This window comes from Hypomesus nipponensis, chromosome 10 (genome assembly GCF_054491055.1).
Source record: "Hypomesus nipponensis isolate SF chromosome 10, ASM5449105v1, whole genome shotgun sequence".
In the NCBI taxonomy this organism is placed as follows: Eukaryota; Metazoa; Chordata; class Actinopteri; order Osmeriformes; family Osmeridae; genus Hypomesus; species Hypomesus nipponensis.
In genome coordinates, this window is record NC_140370.1 from 4,455,371 (window position 1) to 4,482,465 (window position 27,095).

At 43.5% G+C, this 27,095-nt stretch overlaps 1 protein-coding gene across 2 annotated transcripts; it reads right to left on the bottom strand.

Moving 5' to 3' along the window:
• Positions 1-5,863: 5,863 nt before the first annotated feature.
• rb1cc1 (RB1-inducible coiled-coil 1) lies at positions 5,864-19,113 on the bottom strand. Of its 2 annotated transcripts, none has more exons than XM_084707406.1 (23): positions 18,737-19,113; positions 17,376-17,501; positions 17,098-17,224; positions 16,783-16,953; positions 16,447-16,649; positions 15,779-16,196; positions 15,477-15,647; positions 15,191-15,375; positions 14,858-15,044; positions 14,554-14,635; positions 14,376-14,440; positions 14,182-14,285; positions 13,944-14,070; positions 11,856-13,756; positions 11,432-11,624; positions 9,925-10,033; positions 9,310-9,589; positions 8,459-8,513; positions 8,315-8,362; positions 7,728-7,786; positions 7,440-7,567; positions 6,907-6,971; positions 5,864-6,806 (listed from the first exon to the last, which is right to left on the bottom strand). In XM_084707406.1, the coding sequence occupies exons 2-23, from the start codon at positions 17,444-17,446 to the stop codon at positions 6,729-6,731; spliced, it is 4,827 nt and encodes a 1,608-aa protein (XP_084563532.1). In that variant the 5' UTR covers positions 17,447-17,501; positions 18,737-19,113; the 3' UTR covers positions 5,864-6,728. The 2 variants fall into 2 exon arrangements, with proteins under 2 accessions (XP_084563532.1, XP_084563531.1); XM_084707405.1 differs by having other exon boundaries at positions 6,907-6,977; positions 18,737-19,112.
• Positions 19,114-27,095: the final 7,982 nt, after the last annotated feature.

A 27,095-nucleotide genomic window follows, 5' to 3' on the forward strand; every position in this document is an offset into this window, starting at 1 on the left:
GCAACTAAATTTCAAAAGCTGGCAAATCCAGTTGTCTCCTAAATACAGAAAGTACTTAAATCCAGAGCTAACAGAAGAAAAAGACGGATAAAGGGTGCTCTGCATATCACCGAAAAGCTTGTGCACTTTTCAGAATCACTGGCTAGGTTAAACAAATATGCTAAGTACAGATCAAAACAATCCTTTGATCTGCAGCCTAGTTTCCAGAGGAATGGCTTGGCTGTTGTTGTAAATAACTTGTGTAAATCTGTACCATTTGCCTTCAGGTAATATCAAAAGTGCCAGGGATTCATAAGCAAATACCTTGTGGTTAGGAAATAGATCAGATAAAAATCACATAAATATTTTAGCTACAGTATACTGTACCGTGGCTCGTATGCATTACATGCACAGGTTACATGATGATTGTACCAGTCAGTGTACAGTAGATATATTTCCACTCAAACATTATGGGAGGCTTGGCTGTTGAATTAGATTCTACCCTTTTCCATTTTGTATTCGTCAAAAATGCTCCTACCTCCTGCATCCCAGTCAGGTCAAACACAGTGTAAAACATTGTGTCAAACTTCATACAAAAGAGGCTTGAAGAATTAGAATGCAGAAGCTATGCAACTTGCTGACTAACTTTGCCCTCTGTTTTGATCGAGCACACAAAGAAAAACGCTGTCCATTCAAAACAGACGGCATAACTCTTTTCAGAGAGGGGGGACCGTGAACAAACAAGGCCATGTCCTGAGCTGCAGTCACTTTCCCATCGGGCCCACACAGACCTCGGTGAGGGCCACTGGCCCCTGGGACGGGCTGACACCACTCTGAAGAGGCAACAGTACAACTTTTGTGCAAACTCTCCTCCTCTGAAACCATTTTCTTCTTCTCTCCCAACTTGGACAGTGTGCTTTTCAGTTTAGCAGCTGGCTTTTTACCCTCTACCTCTGCTTCATGTTCTTATTGATGACAGACAAACAGTCTTTCAGCTACAGCAAACCTTTTTTCACCCTTTGGGTTTCTTTCCATATCAAAAGGCGTAGATTTTTTTTATTTTGTTTGCATTGTTTAGTATTATATTCAAATTAAACATCACATAAATGTGAGCTTTACCCACTGTAAACATCAAGCTAGCATGCAGGCTTAAAAAGTCTACCCACAGTTGGCTTCAGCCCACTTAGCATAAGCTATCAACCAGCATGCTAAGTTGAGGGAACAATAAGGTATCATTTCAAATTTCATGCCAACAGTAGAACATGCTTTTTAGGGTGTACATTACCCTTTGCTTGTTGCATGGTGCTTTTGGACAGGCGATCAGTTCCACACAGATCGATTGGCTTTCTTTTGGTTGACTAGGCTGAAAACCCAAGAGGCTATGTGGAAAATTAAAAAAAAGTTTAGATGAGTGGTAGTGTTCTGCCTCAAATGACAAACAATTCAATGTGAACTACAAAGGAAACTTTAAACTACAAAGGAAACTTTAAGACCAAAAAGATGCCACAGGGCGTTCTCGGTTCTTCTAGATCCTGAAAATTGAGGCATTGAACAGAATGTACCATATTCTTGACCCTTCTGCCTCAGATGCTTGCTGTATGGAGCTCAAAACTGGACGTGAATTGAATCGCTCAGTAGCAACTTGATACATGGCAGCCACTGTCGTGAAGTGGTGAGAACGGCACATATGCATTATAGGAGAAAATTGTGAAATGACAGATTCCGGGTGTGATACTGATAGAATGACTAACTAATAGGCGGGGTGCTCCAGGCTGTTAGCTTTGAAAAAGCGTTTTGCACATTACTTTATCTTGTCAATCAGATTCCTGGAGAGGAAGAGGTGACTGATAACTTGAATTAATTATTGTCTTATTGCATGTGTTAGTTCATGTTAATTAATGCCTCCTAATAACTTATCATGACAAGTACAATGTGAAGATAATCCAACAGACCTCCAGTCAGGATTTCTTCATACTGTATTTGATGAATTACTGTCATAAGCTTTAATATGCTGTGTTTTATGGAGATGGGGCACTTAATCACTCAAGTCATGGGATACTCTCAATGCTTTTGATATAACTAAAAGGGTTGGAGATGAACATTATGCCTCTAGAATGTGATACATAGTGAATATTGACATTTCATAACCACAGACCATCAAAACAATTTGATAAACCTAACCTAGTCTGAAATGCAGACGACGATAAAAAAAAAACTCTCTCCGACGAGAACAGAAACAGCAAGAAGTTCTAACAAGAAAAAGCCTGCCAGGTGGCGAACTGGCTGCACCAACAGAACGCACAATCTGTCTGCTTCTCCTTCCAAACCATTGACAGCTGCCATCACCAGCCTTGCACACTCACACTCAGTGTCTCCTCGTCTCTCTGCCCATCCCTCTTTAGTGTTTCCTGCTAACCTCAGAGACTGGGTCACCTGGCCCCCTGGACGCCCGTCTGTGGGGCCCTGCTGGCCCCCTGGAGACCTGCCTGCATAGGGGGGAGTGAAGGGGGGAGGGGAGGTGAAGGGGGGGTGATGGGGGGAGGATGGGTGAAGGGGGAGGACTGTTCACCCAGGGTCTAACAATCTTGTAGAATAACACAAAGCAAGAGCACACTTTTGACCTTCTAAGTCATAACTTCCCAAAAAAATCACGATCGGATTCATTTTTGGTTGCTCATAATTTGCGCCCATTACGTACTGTCACTCTCGGGGAAGGTACATTATAGGAAAAAGTATATTTAAATACAATCGTCCACTGTCAGAAGAGTTTGATTTGTGTATATCATGGACTGAATTTAATTGTAACCTTATCTAATCATTGCACATCCATAATGTAATGCTCCTTTCAATTTCAGTGTCAACTTCTCAAATCAGAGAGCAAACCAAAATATACAGAGGCTCAAATGCAGTTTTCTACCCCAAAAGCTAGCATTGCAACCAGGCTAAAAATAAATCCTGGCAAAGTTGTTCTGATCCCTTATTGGTCCCATAGTTTGATTTCACATTTAGCATTTGCATTCCCCTCCGCGTAAACATTTCATTCTTCCCCTCCTGCAGTACAATGAGACTTGAGTGACTTTGGCAGCAGATTTTGGATCGGTGCTCCTGAATCCACCAGTGTATGTTATCAGCAGGTAAACAAGCTTTCGAACAAAGCCATAATGGAACTGCAAGCGGTATAAAGAGGCTCATCTCAAAAGCTATACAACCCATCAAAGCTGGTGTCATTTCCTCAACACTGCAAAATGCATGGCTGTTAGTTACAGTTTAAATCGGTTGCCTATTTTCAGACACTTCAAAACTATTTGTATTGATAATTTACTTGTCAGTAAGCAGCTAGATTATCCAAATAAAACAACAGCTTTTTAATGTTTACTGGGTTCTTTGCTGTTTTGTTTTTAGAGGAGGAAATGGAAACGAGTGTCATGCACTAAAATCAATGGGATTTGCGGTTAGGTATTTGAATAATTTGTCTCAATTCCAAATGAAATAGTTCCCTGTATATTTGAGAGGATTACTCATGACTTTGAACTTAATGTGGAAATTATTTGAGGATCCCTTTAAATGCACACAGTAGTTAGGCTATATCTTAGACTCTGCACTCCAGATAAAAATCTTGTTAACCACACATTAGGATGTTCCTTACCAAACTTTACACATATTTGCCTTAAAGGCCCGACACAGCTACACATATAAACCTACGCACTCGCTCCTCTCAGTGGAGACGCCCCAAAGCCTCTTCTCTCATATGCTGAATTATCTTCATGGAGGTAATTAACTACAAAACTGTGCCATCAGATGTAGATTCCCAATGTGAACCCAGTAAAAAGCAGTACATTTTGAATTATCCATATTTATGTGGATATGTGTTACTAATAGTGACATTATGTTTCTTTTCCAAATGCGTAGGAAATCTAAAATACAGATATTGCCTCCTCTCACATATTTCTCAGACGTTTCATCACACGTTGAATCTGGGTCTGGGTTTTTTTACTAAACCATTCACCCAGTCGAGGGAAAGAGGGCACAAGAAAGGATAAGATATGAGACATCTGACGTCTGTTTGGTTGTCATTCTGTTTAGGTGAAGTTCTCTGCTTGGTCTCTTCAGTCTCTGACAGGAGATATGTAACCTAATCTCTTTTCCTAACCCCATTCTTAGGCGTGAATGGGGGAATATATGATGGCATTAAGTCGATTTACTCCTTGGTTTGCAGTTTCAGCCTTAATGCTTTTGGTTCTTCGTCAACAGACTCGTTTCATTTTTGATTTAGAAAAAATCCAAACGTTATAATGCTCTTCAATTTATTTTTATTTATCCATAATTTTGAGTTCATGCATATATTTGCTCCATGAATAATACTTGTTTATTTTCCGTCCTATCTAGTATGGTGTCAAAGATGTGAGAAAATCGAATTGAACTTGTGTATTATCTTGAAATAGAGAAGATATCAGGGACAAAGGCCAGGATCTGAGACTCTCAATTCTTTGTGGTTTCTCTCTTTCATATAATTTTCTTGATACATACATATTACTACATCTCTCTAAACCTTCATTGAGTACTTCAAACACATGATGACAAGTAAAAGGAATCAGAAGATAGGGCACTTTGCGCTGCTTTGCACATGCTATTTTAAAGAGACAATGATTTCCCTAGCATTTTTATAGTTCAAGGAATCCATGTGACAAATGAATGCCACTCTTTTATATTGTGTCAGTAGAGCCTTTGTGTTGGTTCAACTTGCTTCCAGTGATGCTAAAAAACCACCGGATGCTGATCTATTGATATAATAGACTAAATCCATAATAGGCCACAAGTAGCTGGAATTTAGTTTGAAAGGCTGCAAGACATTCTTCCGTATATTTCCCAGCATGCATCACAAAAAGCCCTTTGGCAAAAGGATGAATATCAGGTCAGTTGTAGAAAATGTGAGGAAGTCTACAGAAGGTATCAGTCTTAAAGTGATATTGTATGTTAGGCCAGTTTGAAAAATCATAGGCGGCAGTTCTAGTAAAACAAGCAAGGGACTGAACATGGCACAGCTAACCCACTGAGCCTGATGAGAGTGACTCCTAGCAGCTCTGAGCTCAGTGGGGGGTTGTAAACATTTACACTAAGAGCCTGTCCAGTGCACATGGTTGTTGCCTGCCAGCCACCTCGGTATTGAATGTTGTGTTGCATATTTTGTCATTCAGGCCGGTCCCGAAATTGTAGGAATCACACCATCAATTTATGAAGAAGCCATCCAAATGTGACACCAGGCTTATGCTAAATGGAGAAAATAGAGCTAAACATTGTTAAAACACCCCTAGACCCACATGGTAGAGAGCACTCGGCTGAGAGCTGCGATCCTCCCCGCTGTGAACTGGGAAAGTGATGTTGGTGCGCTTCCTCCTCCATGAGGGCCGCACCGTTCTTGGGTCCTGATTTGAAGCCTTTTTGAAGTCTGTTTTCTGCGACTGCGTGCCAACACGAGCTAATGCTTCCACAAAAGCAGAAATGTTGTTTAAAACCATTTATCTCACCCACAATACTACAAACTCACCTTTTATTTATTTCTCTAAATTATTTTGTTATAATTAAAATGTAATGTCCTGAAGTTTTTATTTTTCTAGAAAACGGTAAATGTAAAGAAAAAACTGTATTAGTAAGCAGTGAAATCCGTATTTCCTGAAAGCCCTATTTCTTTTTCAAAATTGGCAGGTGGTCACTGGTGTAATGAATGAGTTGCTTGTCTTGAGGAAGCAGTACTCCTTAGAAGCATTTCTAAAGGCATGTGATTTACATAAATGGAGTTTTACTGAAGTCTTCAATTGTGACTATAGAAAGGAGACTAGCTTTACTTTTGATGGGGCAATGACCAAGTATTACAGAGGATGGCATGTTTGGGATCAATCCTTTATTGTTTCAAAACTCTAAATTCTTTTACAATACAGTCATTTGTTACTTGTGTGATTTTGATGGATATTTTACAATGTCATCCAATAATGAAACACAGTCACAAACAAAGTATTCCTTTCTATATATCAGTATTTTACGATAGTGAGAAGTTTTGTGCTGTAATCTTTTTCAATTTTTTTCAACAGCACAATTCCTTCCCTTTGAATCAACAAAAGCATTGTTTTTTTGAAAGTGCATTTCAAGGATTGCAATAATGACTGCTTGCACCAGTCAGCCAAAATGTACATTTCAGTATTAACAGGAGGGCCATACTGTGTTGTGAGTAACAAACAGCCTTAACTACAATTCCAACTACAACATTTATCTGTATAAGTAAATCAAATAAAATATATATGCATGCCATGAACATTCCTCCATAAACATTTATAATAAATGTATATTTTCATTTGAATTATGCTGATAATGATACAGTATTTTCCACAAAAGGACAAATGCTGATAATGATGAGAACTAATATATAACATCCAAATACTATTTTTTTTTTTTCTTTCTTCAATGTACACACAGGTATAATGGCTTTATGCCAGTGTTTAGGGCCATGCCCTAATAAGGTCATAGTATTTGGTCCACAATAACATATCCTCTGGAAAAAAATGAAAAGAAAAAAAATAAAAATAAGGGAAGTGTGCTCTAAAAACAAAGTGTGATCTTTAACAGAAAGCCAAGATAGCATGATTAGGGTCTTCATTCTTTTTCGTTTTCAAGTTGATAAGTGAATTATGATGTGAAGACTCCATCAGATGTGAAATGCAATATAAATATACATTTGAGCTCCTAACTTGACTACATTATACTTTCTTGTTCCATGGTACAGCTTTCACTCTGTAGAACTTTGTGCCCAGCGGAACCTTGAACCTGTTCTGAGCCTGTGGGGTAGAGCACGTGACACAGTACATTATAGTCCTGGCAGAACATGCACGCACACGTTCCATATGGTAAGACCGGTACATGGAAATGCAACTGTACCTTTTTTGCCTGACAATATTCCTTCTCCATCACTTTCCCAAGAACCCACGGCCGTCTTGTTGTCCCTGATGCTGGTGGAAACACATAAGTCAACTCCAGTTAATGAGTAACAACATTGATTTGAGTATAAGGGATCCAAAGTAGAAAGAACAACAAACAGAAAAACTTCAAAACTAATGGTTAAGGCCAACTGGGTACCTAACCCAAAATGAATGGACTGCAAGGTGCTCTTCCTAGAATGTTGTCAATCTCAACATATTTATGTAACCTTTCACTACCTAAATTACAGCCATAAGCACCATACATGGATTAACTAGATTTCAAATAATTAAACTGATTGACGTGATTAACTTCATTTCTAAGATATGAACTTGTAAATAGCAAAAACTCTTCAAGGGAAAATATTGTATCTGACGCAGGTCCGGATATTTAGGCGTACAGACTTTCTGGATTTAAGTCTCATCGAATCTTGACTATTTAATAAGAAAGAAAAGACAAAGGAGAATGGCTATCTGGGTTGGTCTGCAACCAACCTGGTTTGAGGTCCAGTGCAGTGAGAGACTCTGAATGAAGGAAGTAGAGAGTGGGGCCGACGGTGAACAACACATAGTTGTCGTGCCTCTCATCCAAGATGATGAGGACCAAATCGCCCACCTGGAAACTGAACCACACACACACCCCCAGTAATTGTGTTAACAGAGGAAATATCCTAAAGAGCTTGTTTGGAGTTTTGTTTTTTCCCCTCAGTGTAGCAAGAGCGCAATACCAAGTTGTGTTTTTTTTAAAATGTATTTTACTGGTGTTGTACACTGAGCACTCACTCTCTGATGGCGATCTTCTCTGAGTGCCGTGATGACACAGATGACATGCTCTGAGACATCTACAAACAAACAGAGGAGTGCGTCGGTTGATGTTTACATTACCAGTCACATCACGACAAATGTACAAGAAACAAACGTGCTCATCAGAACTCAGCACGTTAAGACGTACAGTTCTGGGACTTTAATAAACCCCTTTGGGCGTACATTGGCTTCCCTGTGGAGCCACACATGTCCATACATTCACCTACTCAACCAGTGACATTAAAGCCAGACCCTAGCCTCTCTTTACTAGATACGTTCCTTGCAGGGAGAACAGTAAACTGTCTGAAGCCAGTCTCACTCAGACTGGGTAGACTACCAGGCAGTGGTGACACTAAGGTGCTACCGCCATCTAGTGGAGAGTTTGACTACCTTCCTGCCTTGAGCTAAAAACGAGGCAAATACAAATGTTGATTTCAGTAGACATTCAGCTCTATTGTTAATACAAATATTTTGGTTGTGACATACAAAAACATACAATACAATTCACTGGAAAATCCAGTGAATTGTGCACGAGACTGCAGGTCACACAGGCTCAGAATACCTACCAGTCTCTGATTGAGGCGTTTGTTTTCTTCTTCCTTCATATGTAAAGTCTACAATAAAATCAAAACATTTCACAACAATGGAATGAGCTAAAAGTCAAAATAACTTTTGGGACTTAAATATATATATTACAGCTGACAACTTACCCTTTCAAGTAACAGTATTCGTTGTTTCTCTTCTGACATCATTAGGATATTATCACTAAACAAAGGAAGAGAAGGCGATAGTACAACCGCTGAAACTGACGATTTTTGGAACAGGAAGAGCTAGATATGCACATGTTTTGGAGGTGAACTTACATGACCCTATCCTATCCTGCCTCCCTCTCATCTGTGCTGACTCACATCTTTTCATCAGTCCTCCCTGCCCACATCTGTCAGGAGGACTTCAACAGGCACTTACACATCCTTTCTTATACACTTGATCTAGAAGCATCTTTTAAAGGGTAGGTCATGTTGTCAAGAAGCACTTTTTGTCATATTTGCTGAAATTAATTTCACATCCTGATAGCGACCGACACAAGGTTTGACCGTAAATTGAAATGAATCCGACATCTGTGGGCATTGCAGGACTGTAATAAACACCACCAATGATTACTGTTGGACCAGCACTAATTATTTCACTGCATTCGGACCAAATGCAATGACTGGACGGGCTACTTGTCTGTCTGCCTCCTGGAAGTATACAAGGCAACGCATTCATGTGTTTTGGAGGAGTGTCTTTGAAGGGAGGGGGGGGATATTTTAGTTTGAATCTTTTCTTTGAACCCCAGCTAAGCTAGGTTTGCAAAACTTGCCTATCATGCCTCAAACTAACTAAAGTATTAACTCTATTTAACCCTACTATACCAAAAACGACACAACTTAGCACAAAATACTGATTTGTGAATGTGCTGTCCGGCCAGCTTGTGAATAATAAAGTTTGGCTGAGGGAGGTAGGCTCTTGTGCAGTCTGTGTTTATTGGACTGGGGGGGGGGGGGCTTTGGGTGATGCTCACTGTACGGTCACCATGCTGGCCTCCACTGCTGAATCCACCTTGTCCTCATCTCTGATGGCTGCAACAGAGGCCAGTCTGTCTGGGTCAGGGAAGGGCTCCGACAGGCAGGCCTCAGCCCCGGCCCCAGCCCCAGCCCCGGCAGGCTCCATGGTTAAGGGGTTAGGGGTGAAGTAGGCCGAGGAGACCAGGGCGGTGTTGCGTAGCCGGTTCAGCTCTTCCTCAAGCTGTTTCTTTTCCTGCATGACGCTAGCTCGGTCCTCAGACAGAGTCTCAATCAGACCTGCCAAAACACAGCAGCACACACACCAAACCCAAAACTGATCAATACAACTGGAAAAGCACCAGTGATTTGATTAAAAAGGCAAGTTGAGACCGTCTGGAGAAAAGCAGGAAAAAAAAACTGCTGCTCGTTGACACAGGGGGGGACAGTAATTGGATCTGATATTTGGTCATATGATGTCAGCCTTGATAATTCATCTTTCCAAAACGAGAGCACCAAAAGCGCGACCGGAAAAAAAAAAACTATAAAAGGGCATCGCAAATGAATGGGCGACCGACGGCTCCAAAAGCCATTCTCACACTTCCGCCCCTGGCCATGGCATGAACACTATATACCTTTGTCCTTCTCCTGTTGCTGGGTAACGTTTCGGAGTTTCTCCGTGAGCTCGTTGATGATTTGCTCCTTCTTCAGCTTCTCTCGCGTCAGAACAGTGTTGAAGTTTGTCTGAGGGGACACAAGAAAAGGGCTTTGTGTCACCGCCCGGCTGACGAAGGGCAGAATAGAGCAGCCACATTGAGTCACAGAGGACACAGCCGCACTGACTCAATTACGGAGTGCCTCTCCGCCCTCCTTGCTGTACTTTCTGAGTAACAACCCTTAAGATGATGTCCCTTCTGAAATGCTGGTGTTATCCATATCAGCCATATCAGTAGCCAAGCCAGTGTAACTCAACAGACAAGTACTCTCTTTTTATAGTCCATACAGTATTATCTCTGCGCAGGGCCGGATTAAGACATTGTGAGGCCTGGGGCTGATTACCAGAATGAGGCCCCTATATCAACCCGACGCACATTATGACACGCACTCAAACCCATGCCAGGTGCACTGACACATCAGTGCTTTGAAGTCCATAGAGCCACTGTATAAATATGATCAGTTTAAACATGTGACTCACCATCATCACATCAGTGAACAGATTCGTATTTTGCTCATTCCCAATGCAAACTCATCAATGAGCTCTTCAAAGTTGACAGCCATTTAGTACTATAAAAAGTCGCCGAAGCTATTCGAGCTCAGGCCTATCGCGGATTTTGGCCGCACTCTCGTGCTTTCTTTGACGGACATTTTCGCACGTCATTTTTGTTTTCACTCTGAATGTTTCTAATGTTACGCGCGGTGCCGTTGACCCACTCGGCATCTGGCAACCTGAGGCCCCCCTGGTCGCGAGGCCCAGGGCTGTAAAGCCCATTGCCTTTATCCGGCCCTGTCTCTACGTAACATATTCGACAATTATTGTATGTGGCGACGTGGTGACTGTGTGTCTGTGAGTCCATGGGGCATGACATTTCCACCAACAACGTGATCTAGCGTTTGTCCTATGGCAGGCCCACACTCACAAGTGGCCAAATTGCCATTAGGAATGCTTTGCAGCTCGTGCAAGGACATGAAAACGCTTTCTGTTGTGTAATTATGACACGCCCTGCCCCACAAGCCCCCTTTCCATGATTTCGTCGATGAACAGTGTAGCGACAATGTAAATAACGTATTAACCTCTCGCAAACTGACCACAGCAATGAAGTGCACCACGAGATGGAATTAGCTAACAATTGATTTTCTTCCAAATAAAAATCGTCATTGTTTATTTCTTTCTTGACAGAAAAATGGATAAACATTACGTTTTTACACAGTTGCTGCACATAATACTAAACAGAATGTCCAACTGGTTAGGCCAGCTTAATATGTTACAAGGAGCGATGTTTGGGCATGTGTATTAATATGTGCACTACTATGCCTATGTATGCATACTGTATGTCTATTGGTGACTTCTGCGACAAAAAATGCCCTGTGATTAGGAACGTTTCCTGCCTGTCTAAGAGAGGACCGTCCATGACCGAGACCCACCTGCTGCTCTGCTATGAGCGAGGTCTTCAAGTTCTGCATCTCCTCGTTCTTCCTCCTCTCCAGGAGCTCCAGCTGGCTGTGCAGCGAGGCCGTCTCCTGCATCAGGCGCTCCTGAAGGGCCGAGTCCAGGGAGAGGGGGGCCCCTGCCCCGGCCTCTGCCCCGGCCTCTGCCTGCAGGGCCAGCCCCGGCGCCCTGGAAGAAACACGCAGACGGCAATCAAAAACACACCCGGCGAAGAAGGGAACTTGGATCTAACAGGCTGTCTAGACATGGAACACCTCAAACAGAACTGAACCCCGGGGAGGCAGTCCGAGGCACTGCTCCGTTTGTGACACCTGTTGGCATGTCAGATGCGCCCGAGGGCCCCGACAGGGACTCCACATCCCTGCTGGGTCCCGGGTCCCGACACCCTCCACCTCTCACCTCTCGGAGGATTGTCTTTCTTGCAGCTCGTTTTCAAGTCGTCTAATTTGATCTAAGAGTCTCCCCTCTGTCTCCTCCTTTTGTCGCTGCAAGGCATCTGGCGATGCGGTCTTCGAGGCCTCCTCTCTCTCCACGCACTGCCGCGCCGCGTCCTGCTCTAATCTCGCGGAGAGCTGGTGGTTCTCGGCCTGCAAGTCGCTGATAACAGTCCTCGTGCGTCGCTCTTGCTCCTCCGAGCTCCTCAGCTCCTCGTCTTTATCTCGGAGCAGGGCCTCCGTCTGTTGCTCCAGGTCACGGCGGAGCTTCTGAAGTTTCTCCCCGTGCTCTGTCTCGGCATCGCGGGCGCGGCGCTCCAGCGCGGACAGCTGGTCTCGGAGCAGGGTGCTCTCCTTCTCCTGTCGGTCCACCAGCTCTGAGATGCAGTGGTCCTTCTCCAGACGCATCAGGGCCCTCACCTCGGCCAGGCCCGTCTCGTACTCCTCGTTCCTGGCCTGCAGCTGCTGGTTGAGGTCCGCCAGCTGCTCGCCCAGGGCCAGGGTCTCTGCCTCCACGGCGGCCCTCAGCGCCCCCGCCCGCAGCCGCTCGGCCTCCTCGCAGAGCAGCCTCGCGTCCTCCGCCTCAGCCTTCTTGAGGGCCAGCTCGGCCTCCAGGTCGCCGGCGCGGCCCTCCAGCGCCGTCAGCCGGGCGTCCCTCTCTCCCAAGGCGGCGGCGTGGAGCTGGGTCACCTCGCTGAGCTCGGCCCGGTTGTCGGCGAGCAGGCCCTCCAACGCCTCCTGGTTCCTGGCTGTGAGGTCCTCCAGCAGGGCCTGGTGCTCCCCTCTCAGCCGGTCTTCAAGCTCCTGCAGCCGGGCCCGCTCGGCACCCAGGAGCTCCTCGCGGAGCTTCTCCTGGACACGCTCGATCTCCCCGTCAAGATGTTCCAGCTGGCTGGCCAGAAAGTCCCTGGAGGAGACGAGGGTCTGGATCTCCGCGGCCTGCTCGCCGATCTTCTGCTCCAGGGCGTTGGCCCTCTCGGCGAAGCTTGTCTCGGCCTGGGCCCAGCGCTCCTTCTCCCCCTCCAGCTGAGCCAGCTCCTTCTGCTTGCGCTCCAACAGGCCCTCCAGCTCCAGCACGGCCCGCTGCACGTCCCTGACGATGTTCTGGTTGAGCTGGTTCTCCTGGGTCAGGGTGAGGAGCTGCTCCTCGTGGTCTCTCTGGAGAGACAGGAGGAGGCTCTGGTGCTGCTCCCTCAGCTCGTCCTCGCGTCTCTGTCGGATGTTGTCCACCAGGCCACAGACCTCCATGGTCATGGTCTTCAGGGTAAAGCCAAAGTCGCGCTGCTCCTTCAGCACCAGACCCCGGAAGCGGTACAGGTCGTCTTTCACGCTCCTCAGGTTGGACTGGGAGTCCTCGGCGGCCGAGCGGTACTTTTCGATGCTCAGCTTCAGGGCAGCCATCTTGGAATTCTCCCTCTCCAGTGTGGTGGTGTCCTGGATGCGCTTGCTGTCGATGGCGTTGATGACCGACGAGTAGAGGGACTCCACCATCATCTCGGGACTTGTGGGGTCGCTGACAGGCTGGGGGGAGGTCAGGCTCTCCTCGATCACAAACTCGTTGACGGCCGACATGAAGTCGGATTCCGGACTCTCGGCGAGGGAGTCCAGGTCTAGGGAGCCTTGCTGAAGGACAGGGTCCATGTTAGGGTGGCCGATGGTCTCAAAGTCGAAGGTCTGGGCGTCAATGCTGTCCGGGGAGAGGTCCTCCTGGACGGTGGGGACGGGAACAGGGAGGGGCTGGCAGGGGAGTCCCTGAAGACTGAGCGAGGTGGGGGCCTTGGAGGAGGTAGAGGTGGCCGGGCCCGGTGTGCTTTCAGACCGCGGGGTTAGGGCTGTGGATCTCTGAGCACTCTGGCTACATGACGCCTAGAGGAAAAAAACACAGGGATTTATTTATATTTTTATATATATATATATATATATATATATATATATAAACACATATGTATACACACACACACACACATATATATTCTCTCTCATTTTTTCTTTCTTGAACTTGTGGCATTATGCGATAAGCTACATGAGTCATTCTGTTTCCAGTTCTCCTCACCCTTTGTTCGCTAAGCAGGTCGGTGATGGTCTGAGACATGTCGTCCATGCTCTGTGCAGCTTGGACCAGCTGGTGAAGCATATGCACATGCTGGTTCAAAGACTCAAAGTCACAAATGTTTGGAACCCTGGTGGACGACAAAATATGACAAAAACAACTCATTTTCCCTGAGACATAACCGACATGATTATATAACTATGGTAAATGATGAAATGTACAACTTGTGACAGACTCCTACCTAAGGAAGGGCTGCACTTCTGTGGGACAACAGGTCTTCAGATACTGCAGGTCGCCAAGGGAGATGTCTGGAAGCTCATAGTCAAACCTCCGGGGCTTTCGTGTCTACAAAACACCAGAGACATAAACAAACCAGGAAGAAATGTCTAAACACGGACGTGAAGTGATCCCCTGATGTGACGTTAGAACACTTACACAGAAGGACGTTGGAGGCCAGGAATCCAGCCCTCGAAACAGCCGGTTTCTGAGAAAGGACCTCCCTGAGAAAGGAAACAACAACGTTGTTTCGGAGAGCTCAGATGCTGGTGGGACATCATGTCCTGTCCTCAAGCACAAATGCATTGTGGGTGTCGACATTTCAGAATGAACTTACTGAATAGCTTCCCGAACGTTTCCCTTTTATACTTTTCCGCTTCATAGAGGCGCTTCCCATCTTTTACGAGAGCACTGGCCCACTGAAGAGAGAGGGAGCCCAAGACAAGATCATCCCTCACGCTAAGCAGGTCCTTCAAGACAGTCTCACAGCAGACCAACCACCCCAGACCAGCCCAACCTCATTGTCTTACAACAACCATGTTGCAGCAGCACCACCAGGATCCCCCCCCTCCCCCCACCCCCCCACAGGAAGACAAGACACAGTTCATGCCACACGCGTTGTGTTAGCCTCCTGCTCTGACCTGTCTGTAGTGGCCTATGAAGATCTTCCTCCTGACCACCTCCACCACAGCCAGGCAGTACATCTGGGGCACGGTACTCAGGGCGTCCACCACCCGGACCCTCTCCAGGAGCTCTGTCAGCAGCCTCAGCAGGGCCTGGAGCTTCTCCCCATCCTGGTCCGCGTGGAGCATCACGTAGCAGCACCATCTGAGGCAGCACAACGAGGGCGTTGGTTAGCTTTGCAAACTGCGCTTCTACTTCACCTGTTTATGTGCAAACAAAGCTTGGCGCGATGCTCAATGCGACGACTTCACAGAGAACAGCTTTCAGCCCCAGATGGGAAACTGTCTTACTTGAGACGAACTTGTAGGTTGTTCGCAAGCTCCTGTTTGGCAGTGGTGCACTTCTGTTTGATGTCCAGTAGCTTCCGGTGGTTGGTCAGCATGATCATCAGCTGGTTGGCGTGGCTGAGGCATAAGTCAGGCAGAACCGACGTATCCTTAAGGTTTTCAGCCCGCTTCTGATTGGCCAGAAATCCCTGTTATAGGACAGATATTGCATGTTACTTGAGTGATGATCTCGGATAGGAAACGTGACTGGGGTTTCCAATGTTTTTTTGTTTTTCCTCGCTTTGCTTACCTGAGCAAGTTCCTTTTGTTCGTTCACCAACTTTTTACAGCTTGCAATCATTTGGTCTAGCGCATACAGCCTGTCCTCCAGGCCCTTGATAGCCTTCATGTTCTGATTATCCAGTTTGGCAATCGTGTCACGACATTCTGCTAAGAAGGGTTGTATGATCCGTGGGTCAAGCTGAAAGACAACAAAATAAATGATACAATAAAGAGAGGTCTCTTTTCTTTGAGAATGTTCACGCACACCCCTACATCGAGGCCAGAGTTCATGGAGACAAGCAGTGATAGGGGCCAAAGTCGTATGCTCACCCTATTGATGGAGTCAAAGCACTTCCTGACGACTGATTCGACGTCATTGGGCCGGTCTTGTACGTTGATCCAGTCCAGCAGGGTGACGTTGAAGGAGGGAGGGTTGGCCCTCTCCGGAGCATCTTCCTCCTGCAGGGCTGCCCTCAGCCCGCTGCTGTCTGTCATCTCATTGGTCTCCTGCCCTTCGCTGGGCCCAGGTGGTGTTGTCCCGGGAGCAGACACACAGGCAGGTGGGTTGGGGCTCCTCTGGGACTCAGAGGGGCAGAGGACAGAGTCTGTGGACATGTCATCCTCCTCTGTCTCGTCGGAATCCTTCCCTGGGCTCGAGCTAGACTTCTCAATGCTTTCTCTGTAGCTGTTCCGGGTCAAACACTCGAGCAGCGGGATCTTAGCCATGACTGAGACTGCTGTCCCCAGTCTTCAAACAGAAAACATCACAAACACTGTGAGCTGCAAATTATGAGTTTTGTAAGTTTCTCACTTTCCCCCAGAATGCAGCAAAAAATTCATTAATCCAAACTGCCAGACAGATTTGACCTGAACAGTTCTGCTAACTAACATGAACATTTTAATTGACTGTTCACACTATATGGGGAAATAGTACATTAAACAACCATTTGACTAAAATTGGACAATGTGAAATACATATTTTATAAAGAGATAGTTACTTAGTGAGTTTCAATTTGATGTCCTCAAAGTCCTGTTGATAATTAATGTACGCTGTGTCAAATTTCCAGAGTAGCTTCTGATACGACAGGGTACAGTCATCCAGGTTAGCCATGATGGCAGCCCAACCTTGGTGTTGGAGGTGTTCATCGTGAACCAGGCGTTCACAAAAGGAACAAAGTTTCTTGGCAACTTCAAACATTTCCTTTGAGAGATGAGAGGTGTCAAATGAAGCCCCACATTCCCAAAACTAATGAAGGCCTAATTACATGATCATTTTTAATGCACATTACTTGTGTCCATTGTGAATGAAAATGGGGAGAGAAAAGAATATTTACCACAGCAAGTTGTGTTCGTGAGGCAACGGTGTGAAAGACTGCCGGCATCATCAGGGACTCTTCCACCTTCAGCTCCATCTCATTCTCAACTGAGAAAGTAGTCTTGGGGATTGTTGGAGCCCGATCACACAAGATCATCTCTTTGTTGAAGAGGAATATGGGGTTGGTATCCTGGAGGAGTGGAAAACAATTATCAACACCCTTTCTCAGAACAATTAATTCAATCAGTCACAAGACAATTGGTTAACATATTTTGTTTAAGTCACTGTACATTTAATCAATATGACTTCATCAATAACCATGGTGCAAACTTACAGTGCCAGCACTGTAGCTGCAGACTCGCCTCTCAGCAACCATGCACTCCCCTCCATTCACAACCAGGACTTGATGTTGGGTTGCAATTTTATACTTGACCTGGATGGCATGTTTGAGGTCCAACACACTATAAGGAACACAAGCACACTCTGGTATTTAAAAACATACATTTGGTAGTAGTTCTTCAGACTCAGCTAACTGAAAAACCATTAAGGATTAGTATTCTGATAATGTAGTAGATATTTTTATTAATTATTATCATAGGAACTCATTCTTACGTTTGGACAGCAAGCTCAGTGTCAAATGTCAACGTGCTGCCGTTGTTGACCTGGAACACGTACAACTTCATGTTGAATCCTCCAGATCTTCACACTTCCCTATCTTATCAGTCATTCAAGACCACCCTGCAGAAAAAAGTTTAAAAAAAATGCTACTGTGATGTAAAGACCTTAATGGGCGCTTTGTTGTCAAATTGGTTTTGGAACATTGTGATAGTACTGTACTCCACGTGTTTGGGAAGAATTCTGAATGTTGCTCTATTACACAATTCAGACAGCAAGCTACAGTTAACCCTACTTGTACTACCTAGTTACAACTTCAACGATACAAGTTCAGCATTTTGGACACATTAACTGTGTCTGAACTAGTTAATTCTAGGGAATTCAAAGCTGAATGCAACCTAAGGCACCGAACAAACATTTTACTAGATAGCTAGTTAGCCGCTACGAAGCAAGCAAGGGCTGAGTCATGTTGTTGGTCAGATGCTAGCTACATTACATAGCTAAAGCTAGCTACCAAGCTCGTTGACACCTTACTCGACATCAATAACGTAATGTAAACAAGTGCACAGCTGTACTGTAGGTTGCCAGAGTTATCTACCGCTAGGCAAACTGAGCTCGATAGTTTATGTAAAATAACTAGAAACGGCAACAAGCAAATCAACACTTAAGCTTAGCTTAACTCACTAGTCTAACATCGTTAGATTTCCAATTATAACCATTTGTCTACGCACAGTGCAGTGGAACGCCAGTTGTGCGGGTGAAGCCCGAAGGCCTGATAGTTAAAGAGGCTTTAGGTTATAGCGTACCATCTAATCTAGCATACCCACCAAAACGTTAGCATTAACTACCAGTGTAAATAGCTGGCTAGCCATCTAGCTAGACCAGAGGTCAGTGGACAAAATATATAGTGCTAAAGTTATAACTCCAAAATTAGCCACCAGAAATGTTAGCGCTAGCACCGTACAAGCTAAGTAGTTAATGAGACAAACGAGTTGACGCCAACTACTATTGACGGTAGGCTACGGGGTGTATTAAAAGCTAACAGTACCACATTATCTGGTGTTTGCTAATGTTAACTAAATAGATTACTTGTCACTTTGCTACAAATCATTTTAGCTATCCAAGAGTGACAACAGTCGCGCAAGCAAACGTTAGATGATGTGGTTTGTAAGTATCCACGACATAGGCGTCTTTAAATAATACCCCTCCCTAGGCTAGCTCTGACTAGCAGAGCTGGCCGAGCCCGATATATCTGCCAATTTACTTGTAGCTAGTTTCCCAACATGATGCATTTCTGACAAATGACAACTCACATAAACATGGTTCTAAGTGAGTGTTTATCCAAACGAAACTCTTACCTCTCTTTGTTTACTCTCATCCCCCCAATGTCTCTTGAGGAGCTAGCTAGCAAACTTGCTAGCTAACATGGCTAAGTTTAGCATACATGGACCTATATGGCTAGCAATCAAGACGCTAGCTGGAAAACATTAGCTAACTAACTATGTATGTGGTTAGACGTCAAGGTAGAGAGCTGTCAATCTGTAGCTAATCTTCAGCTAGATCGATGCATGTTACTCCGTAGACACGGGACAGTTCAAGGGCTTTGTCATTTGTCTGATCACGGACTATTCCTCTTCGTTCAGGATTGTGTAACCATGCTAATGCATAGCTAGCATGCTAACACTCCTATATGCAGCTGTCAGGGATCTCTCTGCTGTGTTTTGTTGTTGTCGTAGTCGTCACTGCACAGCGAGGTGCATTATGGGATAAGGAAAAAATATCATGGCAGTTTTGCTGCAACGTGAGAAGGGGTGCGGTTTAGATGTCCATTTGTTTGCTGCAGATGCCCTCACTTTTATGAATTTATTGAAAAACACTTTATACTTGTATTTAAATGTTTTAGCCTGCAATATGTGAGTTATTGGCAGTAGCACAATGAAAAACTATCAATAATATAGTCATATTGAGCACATAACTTCTGGACAATATAATGTCCAGGATCAGGATTCAAATGCCTAATTAGTAATAAATCAGATGAAATATGGAAAATGGACTCAGGGCGTGAATGTGAATTATCGGTGTGTGATGTTCTAGCAGGCTCAGAATTCTTTAGGCTCCATTGAATGAGTTACATGGAGAATATGTTCATGTATAATGTGTTAAGAGAAAATGAACCAAAATTTGAAGCAATGAAAGCTACATCAAGTGCAGAAAAGTGAGAAGCATAGTGACAACGTCAGACAGATTCTACATTTTCTCTCTCTGATGAATCAAAAAGTAAAGGACAGAAATTACAGTGTGCCACCGATTGAATTAAACATTGAGATCCAAAGTCAATTTAAATGGTCAGATATTTGGGATCTTATTAAAGATTTATACTCAAGTTTGGCCACTTAAAGTGAGCAGACAGCTCTAAGATTTGGAAGTTGTCACCATCTTTACTATGATTAATAATTCAAGGGGGTTTCATAAATATTGCCCCTCAAGGCTTTTCATTCTGTGCCATTGAACCCTTGCTGCTAACATATTCATGACAGCTCCCAGTGTCTTTGGGAATGCCCATCCAGATTATTTCTGTCACACTCAGGAGCAATCAGCAGAGTGAGAAGCCTATTCAAGCCCAGCAGCATATTACACAGAAGCAGAAACTTTCATAACTTTTTTAGAGTTCAAATTCCAATAACGTGGCTGTTACAAGTATAGGGTGGGTAACATGGGGGTGCATATGTGTAATGATACTGGATAGTTTAACAAAAATTATAATAGTTAGATATATCTTTCCTTGGCCTGAGTCAATGAGGCGGTGCTGTTAGGAAGTGTGAACTGTGAACTCTATTCCTAACAGCTTGTTGTATATTTGGCCAAAACCAAAGAGGAAAACCCTGCCGGCTTAATCATATTCCTCATTCATTGGACACGGCATGGTCCCAGAGAGTGTCGCCAACACTGCCATCTGTCAGGATATAAATGGGCATAAGACTTGGCTGTGTGGTTTATGCTATATGCAGGCCAATCTACAGGCTGTGATTTTTTTCTCGTTTATTGCACATCTAAAATGTACTTGCTTTTACACATCAGACAATAATGTTTCAATAAATCAAAGGGACTTTGAAAAGCCACACAAACATACACAAAGCTTCTAAAAAGTATCTATATTAACCTTATCCTGGTTTGAAAATTCAGCAGTCACTGAGCCATCTTCAATATACTTTTAAGCAGTTACTACAATAACAGTAACTAGATGAGCCTACCAAGCATAGTTTCTGAACACATTCTGTGAGTAAGAGTGTTTGGCAGCAGTAGGAATTGGGAATTAATGTTTCTGGAAAATAGTTCCAGATTTGGTCACCAGATGGAGGCAGAAGGCTGTGGGTAACACATAATTTGGCTTCGGCTGTGATGGTTTTTGCACAAATTGTGTCATTTCTATGTATTGTACAGACAAGTATGCATGTCTGGAATCCTCATAATCTCTTTTGCTAACCAGGGCAGTGGTAAGTTTGCTTAAGGCCCCATTTAATACTGTTACAGAAATTTAAAATGTAGAACTAAAATATCTTCTCATGTTTGCCTCGATGGTGTTTTTGAATGTGTGGCTTTCTTTGTTTAGAAAATTAATTGTACAAAAAATTATGGCCATTAGTCTTTCATTTTAAACATCTCCCTGCAATAATTTAAATCCAATTTAATGTGATATTGAGACATTGCTCATGAACATATCCCTTTTGAATTGAGTTGATAGCAACGTGACAGCTTCAGTCATATTAATTTTAACAACATACTAAGTTATACATACCAATATACTAAGTTAACTCAAACGTAATATGTGTAACCAGGGTGAGTTCATTATCAGACTTTATGGATGATGATTACATTTTGGGAGTTAGTACCTACTAATATAAAAGTCCAAAATCAAGAACGACTTAGGGAGACATTTGTACTTTTTACTACATACAATGTTCTTAATTTTATATAAACCTCATTCATTTTTCTATCTGGGTTTTACTAATCAATGTTTTTAGAATGTACAGTATGCATTTTAAATGTTTGTATCTTTAAGCCTAAGTATTTAATGCACATTATTGTTAAGTTCTTATAACTCATTGGGTTTAAATATACATTTCCTTTTTCTTTATGCAGCGAAATGTTCATTAGTAAAACATCTACTTAATTGTGATTTGATTTAGCACCCTGAGGTGTAATAACAGTACACCACTGTGAGCGTTTGAGATATGGGAAGGGTTTTTCAAATTTTAATGATAAACAGGGGTTGCTGAAAGTATAATCACAATAATATATCTGTGAATATTTAGAACGTAATGATTTGTTGATGTTTTATACTTAAATCTCACGAACGCAGTTAACAAACAAACATGAAACTTCAGTATACATATTTGTCTGTATACAGTATACAGAAATGAAACTGGGATATAAAGTTTGGCTCAGAGTAGGCTGATTTGTAAAGTAAAAGTTGATTTGTAATTCACACATAAAGTAGAATATGAAGAATGAAGTAGACCATGTCGTAGCATAATATAACATAGCCTATTCGCCAACGATTAGTTTCCTTTTTTACATTGCAAATGATTCTGACCATGTTGTGGTCAGCAATGAACACAACAGTTACAGAATGGGTGTTGTCCACCAGTAGATGGCTCTATCTCCCAATGATTATGCTTGACATCCACCTCTTCCTGATGCTTTTATCCCAATCCTATTCATTTGTCTTCAGTCACTGGAGAAAAATGCGAATCTGTCTGCTGGAGCACATATTATTTGAAGTGATTATTTTCTCTGTGTTGGCCTTTATTGAGAGAATTGTTTCCACTCTGACACACCAACATAAGTTAATTGTTTATGCCTATTTGATCTGTTCATCATTTTACGACGTAGGCTACACATTGTTTGTCCATTGTATGTCTTTGATGCAATTAGAGCCTTTGCAAAAAGTTACATTGTCTCTTCTAATTCGACACCTAGAAGCGTAATTCTAGGATTGTCTCACATCAGGTCGGCAATACAATAACCAAATCGTCAAATACATAATAGCTCTTTGGCCTATGTAGTTCTCGATGTTTTTGCTGGTTGGAAAGGGATGTGTGCGAGTGTGTATAGGGAGGAGGGCGTGGTGTGGGTGTGATTGGGTAGGGTTATTTTTGTATTTTCTCTTATCAGACCAATTATTTAGTTGCATAACAACCAGGTAGGTCATTGAAATTATGTGCACGTTGTTTTATTCTTTCCTCGCACACGCGCCCAATCGAATTACACCCTCCCCCATCTCAAGTACAATTACGTGATGGGTGACGTTTCAGCATGCGGAGGAGGGCGCTGGGCAGGGACCACTTGGACCAAAGAGTACTGAACGCGATCTCGTTTTAACGCAGTAATAACGCATTCAGTAGGCAGTGGACCAGGGCGCCTTGCCGAAGCCGAGCCCATTGTCTCCTTTATACAGAGCAAGTAAGAGAAACCATTCGATTTGACCATCAAAAAGAAGCGGATAGCCCTGAAAGGAGTCTCTACTGACAGGCATTTCGGTTTGCGAGCCACAGAATAGAGCAGGACACGTATTTAGGGCTTAGTATAGCCGATAACGGAAAATGAATCACAGTCAAGTTTTAATAATATGAGAAAGAACCGCGTTTTGTTGAAATTGGCGACTAACTATTAATGCTTCTGCGCCGTTTCGCTTTCAGATCTCTGGTTCTCACGGACTGCTTTTGATCATCGTTTGAAATCCTAAAATCAGATATATTCCAATTGTAAAGAGTTAGTCTTGTAACCCAAGATGAATTTCCAGTCGGGTGTCCCAGTATCGGTGTCCGGTATCTCGCAGCAGTCTCAGCCAGCCATGCCTACCCCAGGCACGGTCCCCGCGCCCGTTCCAGTACCAGTACCCCAGTCCATTCCGTCCCAGTTTGGATCCGGATCGTCTGCAAGCTCAGGGGCGGGCCAGTTCGGTTCGGGGACAGTATCAGGCCAGGCTGCTCAACCCGGCCCAGGGTCTCAGTTTGTTTTGTCTAATTCGGCGGCCATCAGAGCTGAGATCCATCGGTTTGAGTCGGTTCACCCCAATATTTACGCTATCTACGACCTGATCGAACGTATTGATGACCTGGCCCTTCAAAATCAGATCCGAGAACATGTGATCTCTATTGAGGGTAAGTATGGAAAATGTAAAGCTTGTGTGTTTTCTGTAGAGTGGTCACCCCCTAGTTGGTGTCATTCATGGTCGGGTCAGCTCCTGTGATGGAGAATGACAACAATGTCGCAAAACGGATTGTCAACAAACAGTGCTTTGGCTAATAAGGTTAAATCCACCATAGCATGTTCCACAGAACCATAGCATGTTCCACAGAACCATAGCATTTTCTACAGAACCATAGTAGGCTATGTTCCACTGAACCATAGCATGTTCCACAGAAAAAACGATACAAAACACATACTATTCACCGGCACACATTTGATCTTGCATGCTAAAACTTTACAACCAACACAAAATATACATTCAATGACAGTGCACTGTCGGACGTTTCTAATCCTTGCCACACATGTGCCTTGAACATTCTGCCATGCTCCAAGTATCGCAGCAGATCAACATACATGTGCTTGTCTGTGTGATGTAGGCCTATGTTTGATTAGGAATTTTGCAAACGAGTATACCTTTGAAATGAACATGTGCCTCCTGTGGTTATGATTTCAATAATATTTGTATTAGTCTCATTTGTTTTCTCTCCATGTAGAAATTCTCTCACTTAAGATAAATAATGTGATAAAAATATGCCTATCAGTGAGACTTTGTGTTCTAAATGCCTCCAGATGTATTGTGTTTTCTGAATAGAAGTAAAAGGCAAAGTATGCGGTGACTGTCTGTCTACATGCCTACTTTGAGGCACGGCACAGGGGTCAGTGCAGGGACTTCACTGTTCATGAAGCACGTGTCAAAGTGCCTGCCTAAGACATTAGAGTAACAAGGACATATTTCATGTGACTTACAACTCAAGCTTATGAATCAGTATAAGGTTATACAAAAATCAGTGATTACTACAGGGTTATAGTGTGGCTTTTCATTCTGATTTGAATGATGTAAGTTTATGTACCACATACTGGCTCCATAAATGTTCTTTTCATAATCTAGCCCATAGTGTTGACATTGAATTTACATCTTGTTACATGACAACTTGATTACAATGGAACCACAAGTCAACTCAGTGAACGTGTCAATACTTATGTTGTTACTTGTTAATGTCGTCCATTAGATAGGATCATGTGGTTTGGTTGGTTTCGGGGCCAAACCGTCCCCCTCAGCCCCTGAAAGAGGTCAAGTCTGTCTGTCTGTTCTTTAGCCTCTCTTTATGTCAAGATTAACCATTGATTTATCGAGTCAGGACTTGGATATTCTTACAGTTTCGGCTGGAAGGAAATGCACTGGTTTATTTGAATGCAAATTGTTACATCATTGTTGTAAGGAAGCCATGCTTTTATGCAATCGCTTGATAGGACAACACTAGAGCCTTTCATGTGTCTTCTTAAAAGATGCAAGCATATTTGTTTTAATGAGGAGACGCAGTAGCTTGGTTCACTGCCAACACAGAGCCTGACTCAGATTCCCATTGTTTTTCCATCTAAAAGTCGTTTCCTATGATCATTTCTGTTGGTGGTATTCCAATGTGCCCCTGTGTTTTTGCAGCGTCCAAAGCATGCTACTGCAATGTCTCCATCTTTTCAAGCATGACGAGCTGGAACAGGAGGCGCTGTACTCATATTCACCTGAGCTGTAGGGCTGCAGATTACCCCTTCAATCTTGCATCATCGCAGGGTCTCTGTTGCTAAGAAACTAGTGGCTCATGCCTTCATTTGAGAATACCAGAGAGAAAATGAATTTAAAAAAACGAGCCCTGCCCTCCATCCTTCCTGCACATGCTGGTGGCTTTGTGGATCATTATGAGCTGAGACGTATGTATGGTCATTCTCACAATCATGGACGAAATCCCAAGGGAAGACGAACGAAGCACTGCGTGCCGATCATACTGAACGCTAGGTTAGGCTGTTTTCCACCTCTCCCGTTCGCAGTATTTGATATTCACATCACTAGTTGGTCTCAGCCAGCTTCTTTTTTTAATATACTGCAGTCACTCATAGCAGGGACAATGGAGGGCTAGATTTATTTTATGTGATGCCCATTGTAGGTTCATCGAAAAGCGATCTACAGGTTATGCAAACCACAGAGTTTGCAAGGACACACATCGTGTTCAGTAAATATCACATTTTTCGATCAGAATGATGCAATAGTACCAGACACATTTCTGGTAGCATGATAGGATGATAAGCCAAGAATATTACTATAATTGATGGCTCTCCAAGGCTGAGCAGTATCTGTCAAAAATGCCTTGGAGGTGCACATGCACTCTGGAGGATATCTAAATTAAAACTTAAATTTAGGTCACATGGTGACCCTCATGAATGATTATTCATTTGACAAAATGGCTCCTTGTCACCAGTGGCAATGTAAAAACTCCAGTTTGACTTTTGACTTGATCTAATCAAATAATACAATAGTGATCTTAAATGAACTGAATGAATTATGGATGGAACCATACAGATGGACTACACAGGCCAGATATGTGATGCCGTACCATTTTTGGTCAAATGATAGTATTCAGCTGCAGAGATGGGTTTTCATTCAGGGGTAAGACCAAATTGGAAGTGTGAATGAGGTATTTTTCTGAACTAGATTGGAAGCTAAGAAAAGAGTCTTGGAGATGGAGGTTTTATTATTCACACCTTGCACCCTCAGTGGAGTTAAACTAAATTTGATCAGGGGTTTGCCTGAAATACATTGCTTGGTTAGTGGTAGAGAGAAGCATCTAGATCATTGAGATAGAGAGGCAGCTGCTCAGATTGTGATCTAATGTGATGTAGGTTTTATTTTTAGATAGTCTTTCCAGTGTGGAGTTCTATTAAGAAGAACACTCTCTGGGAATACTCGCTTTTATAGCAACATACATTTCTGCTCGTTGTTACCCTGATTTATGTTCTCCCACAATACTTCTGAAGTATTAAACATACTTAGGTGGCCCTTAACGGTATTACAGTTTGTAATTCTTCATGTTGTTGAAGTGTCAAGTTACACGATGACATGGTCATGATGTGTCAGCAACCATGAAACAGCTGTTGATCACATATGAAATCCCGACTCATCAACAGACAGAACCCCAGGCCTCAGGTGTCAAGTCAAGGACTGAGACTCATCTCCTGATCCCAATTCTACTCCTCTGCGTCTCAGGAAGGCTGTATGAGGAGTCGTAGCATGGGCTAACAAGCCTGTACTCACTTCAGCATTGACTAGAGCACAATGAAACATTGTACACCGAGCTGCCAGCAGAGACGACACAGCCAGATACTGAGGACACACACAGAGGACCCAGGGGAGTCAACTGGCAGTGGAGCACCTAAACAGAACCCCCTGGCACACGCTGACTTTTTGCCTCCCTCCACCGTCAATTACCTCAGAGAACCTGAGGCCTCCAAGACCTCACAAAAAGATAATAAGTGAAGGCAATAAGTTGCTGTAATAGATATGGTAATAGAAGATTGGTAATTATTTGCTCCCTAATAATGGTTGAGATGTAAAACTATTCGATTAATGTTTTTGCCAACTGTGGCAGGCATGTAACTGGGGTTATAAAGTACTGTTTGCACATCACTGCTCTC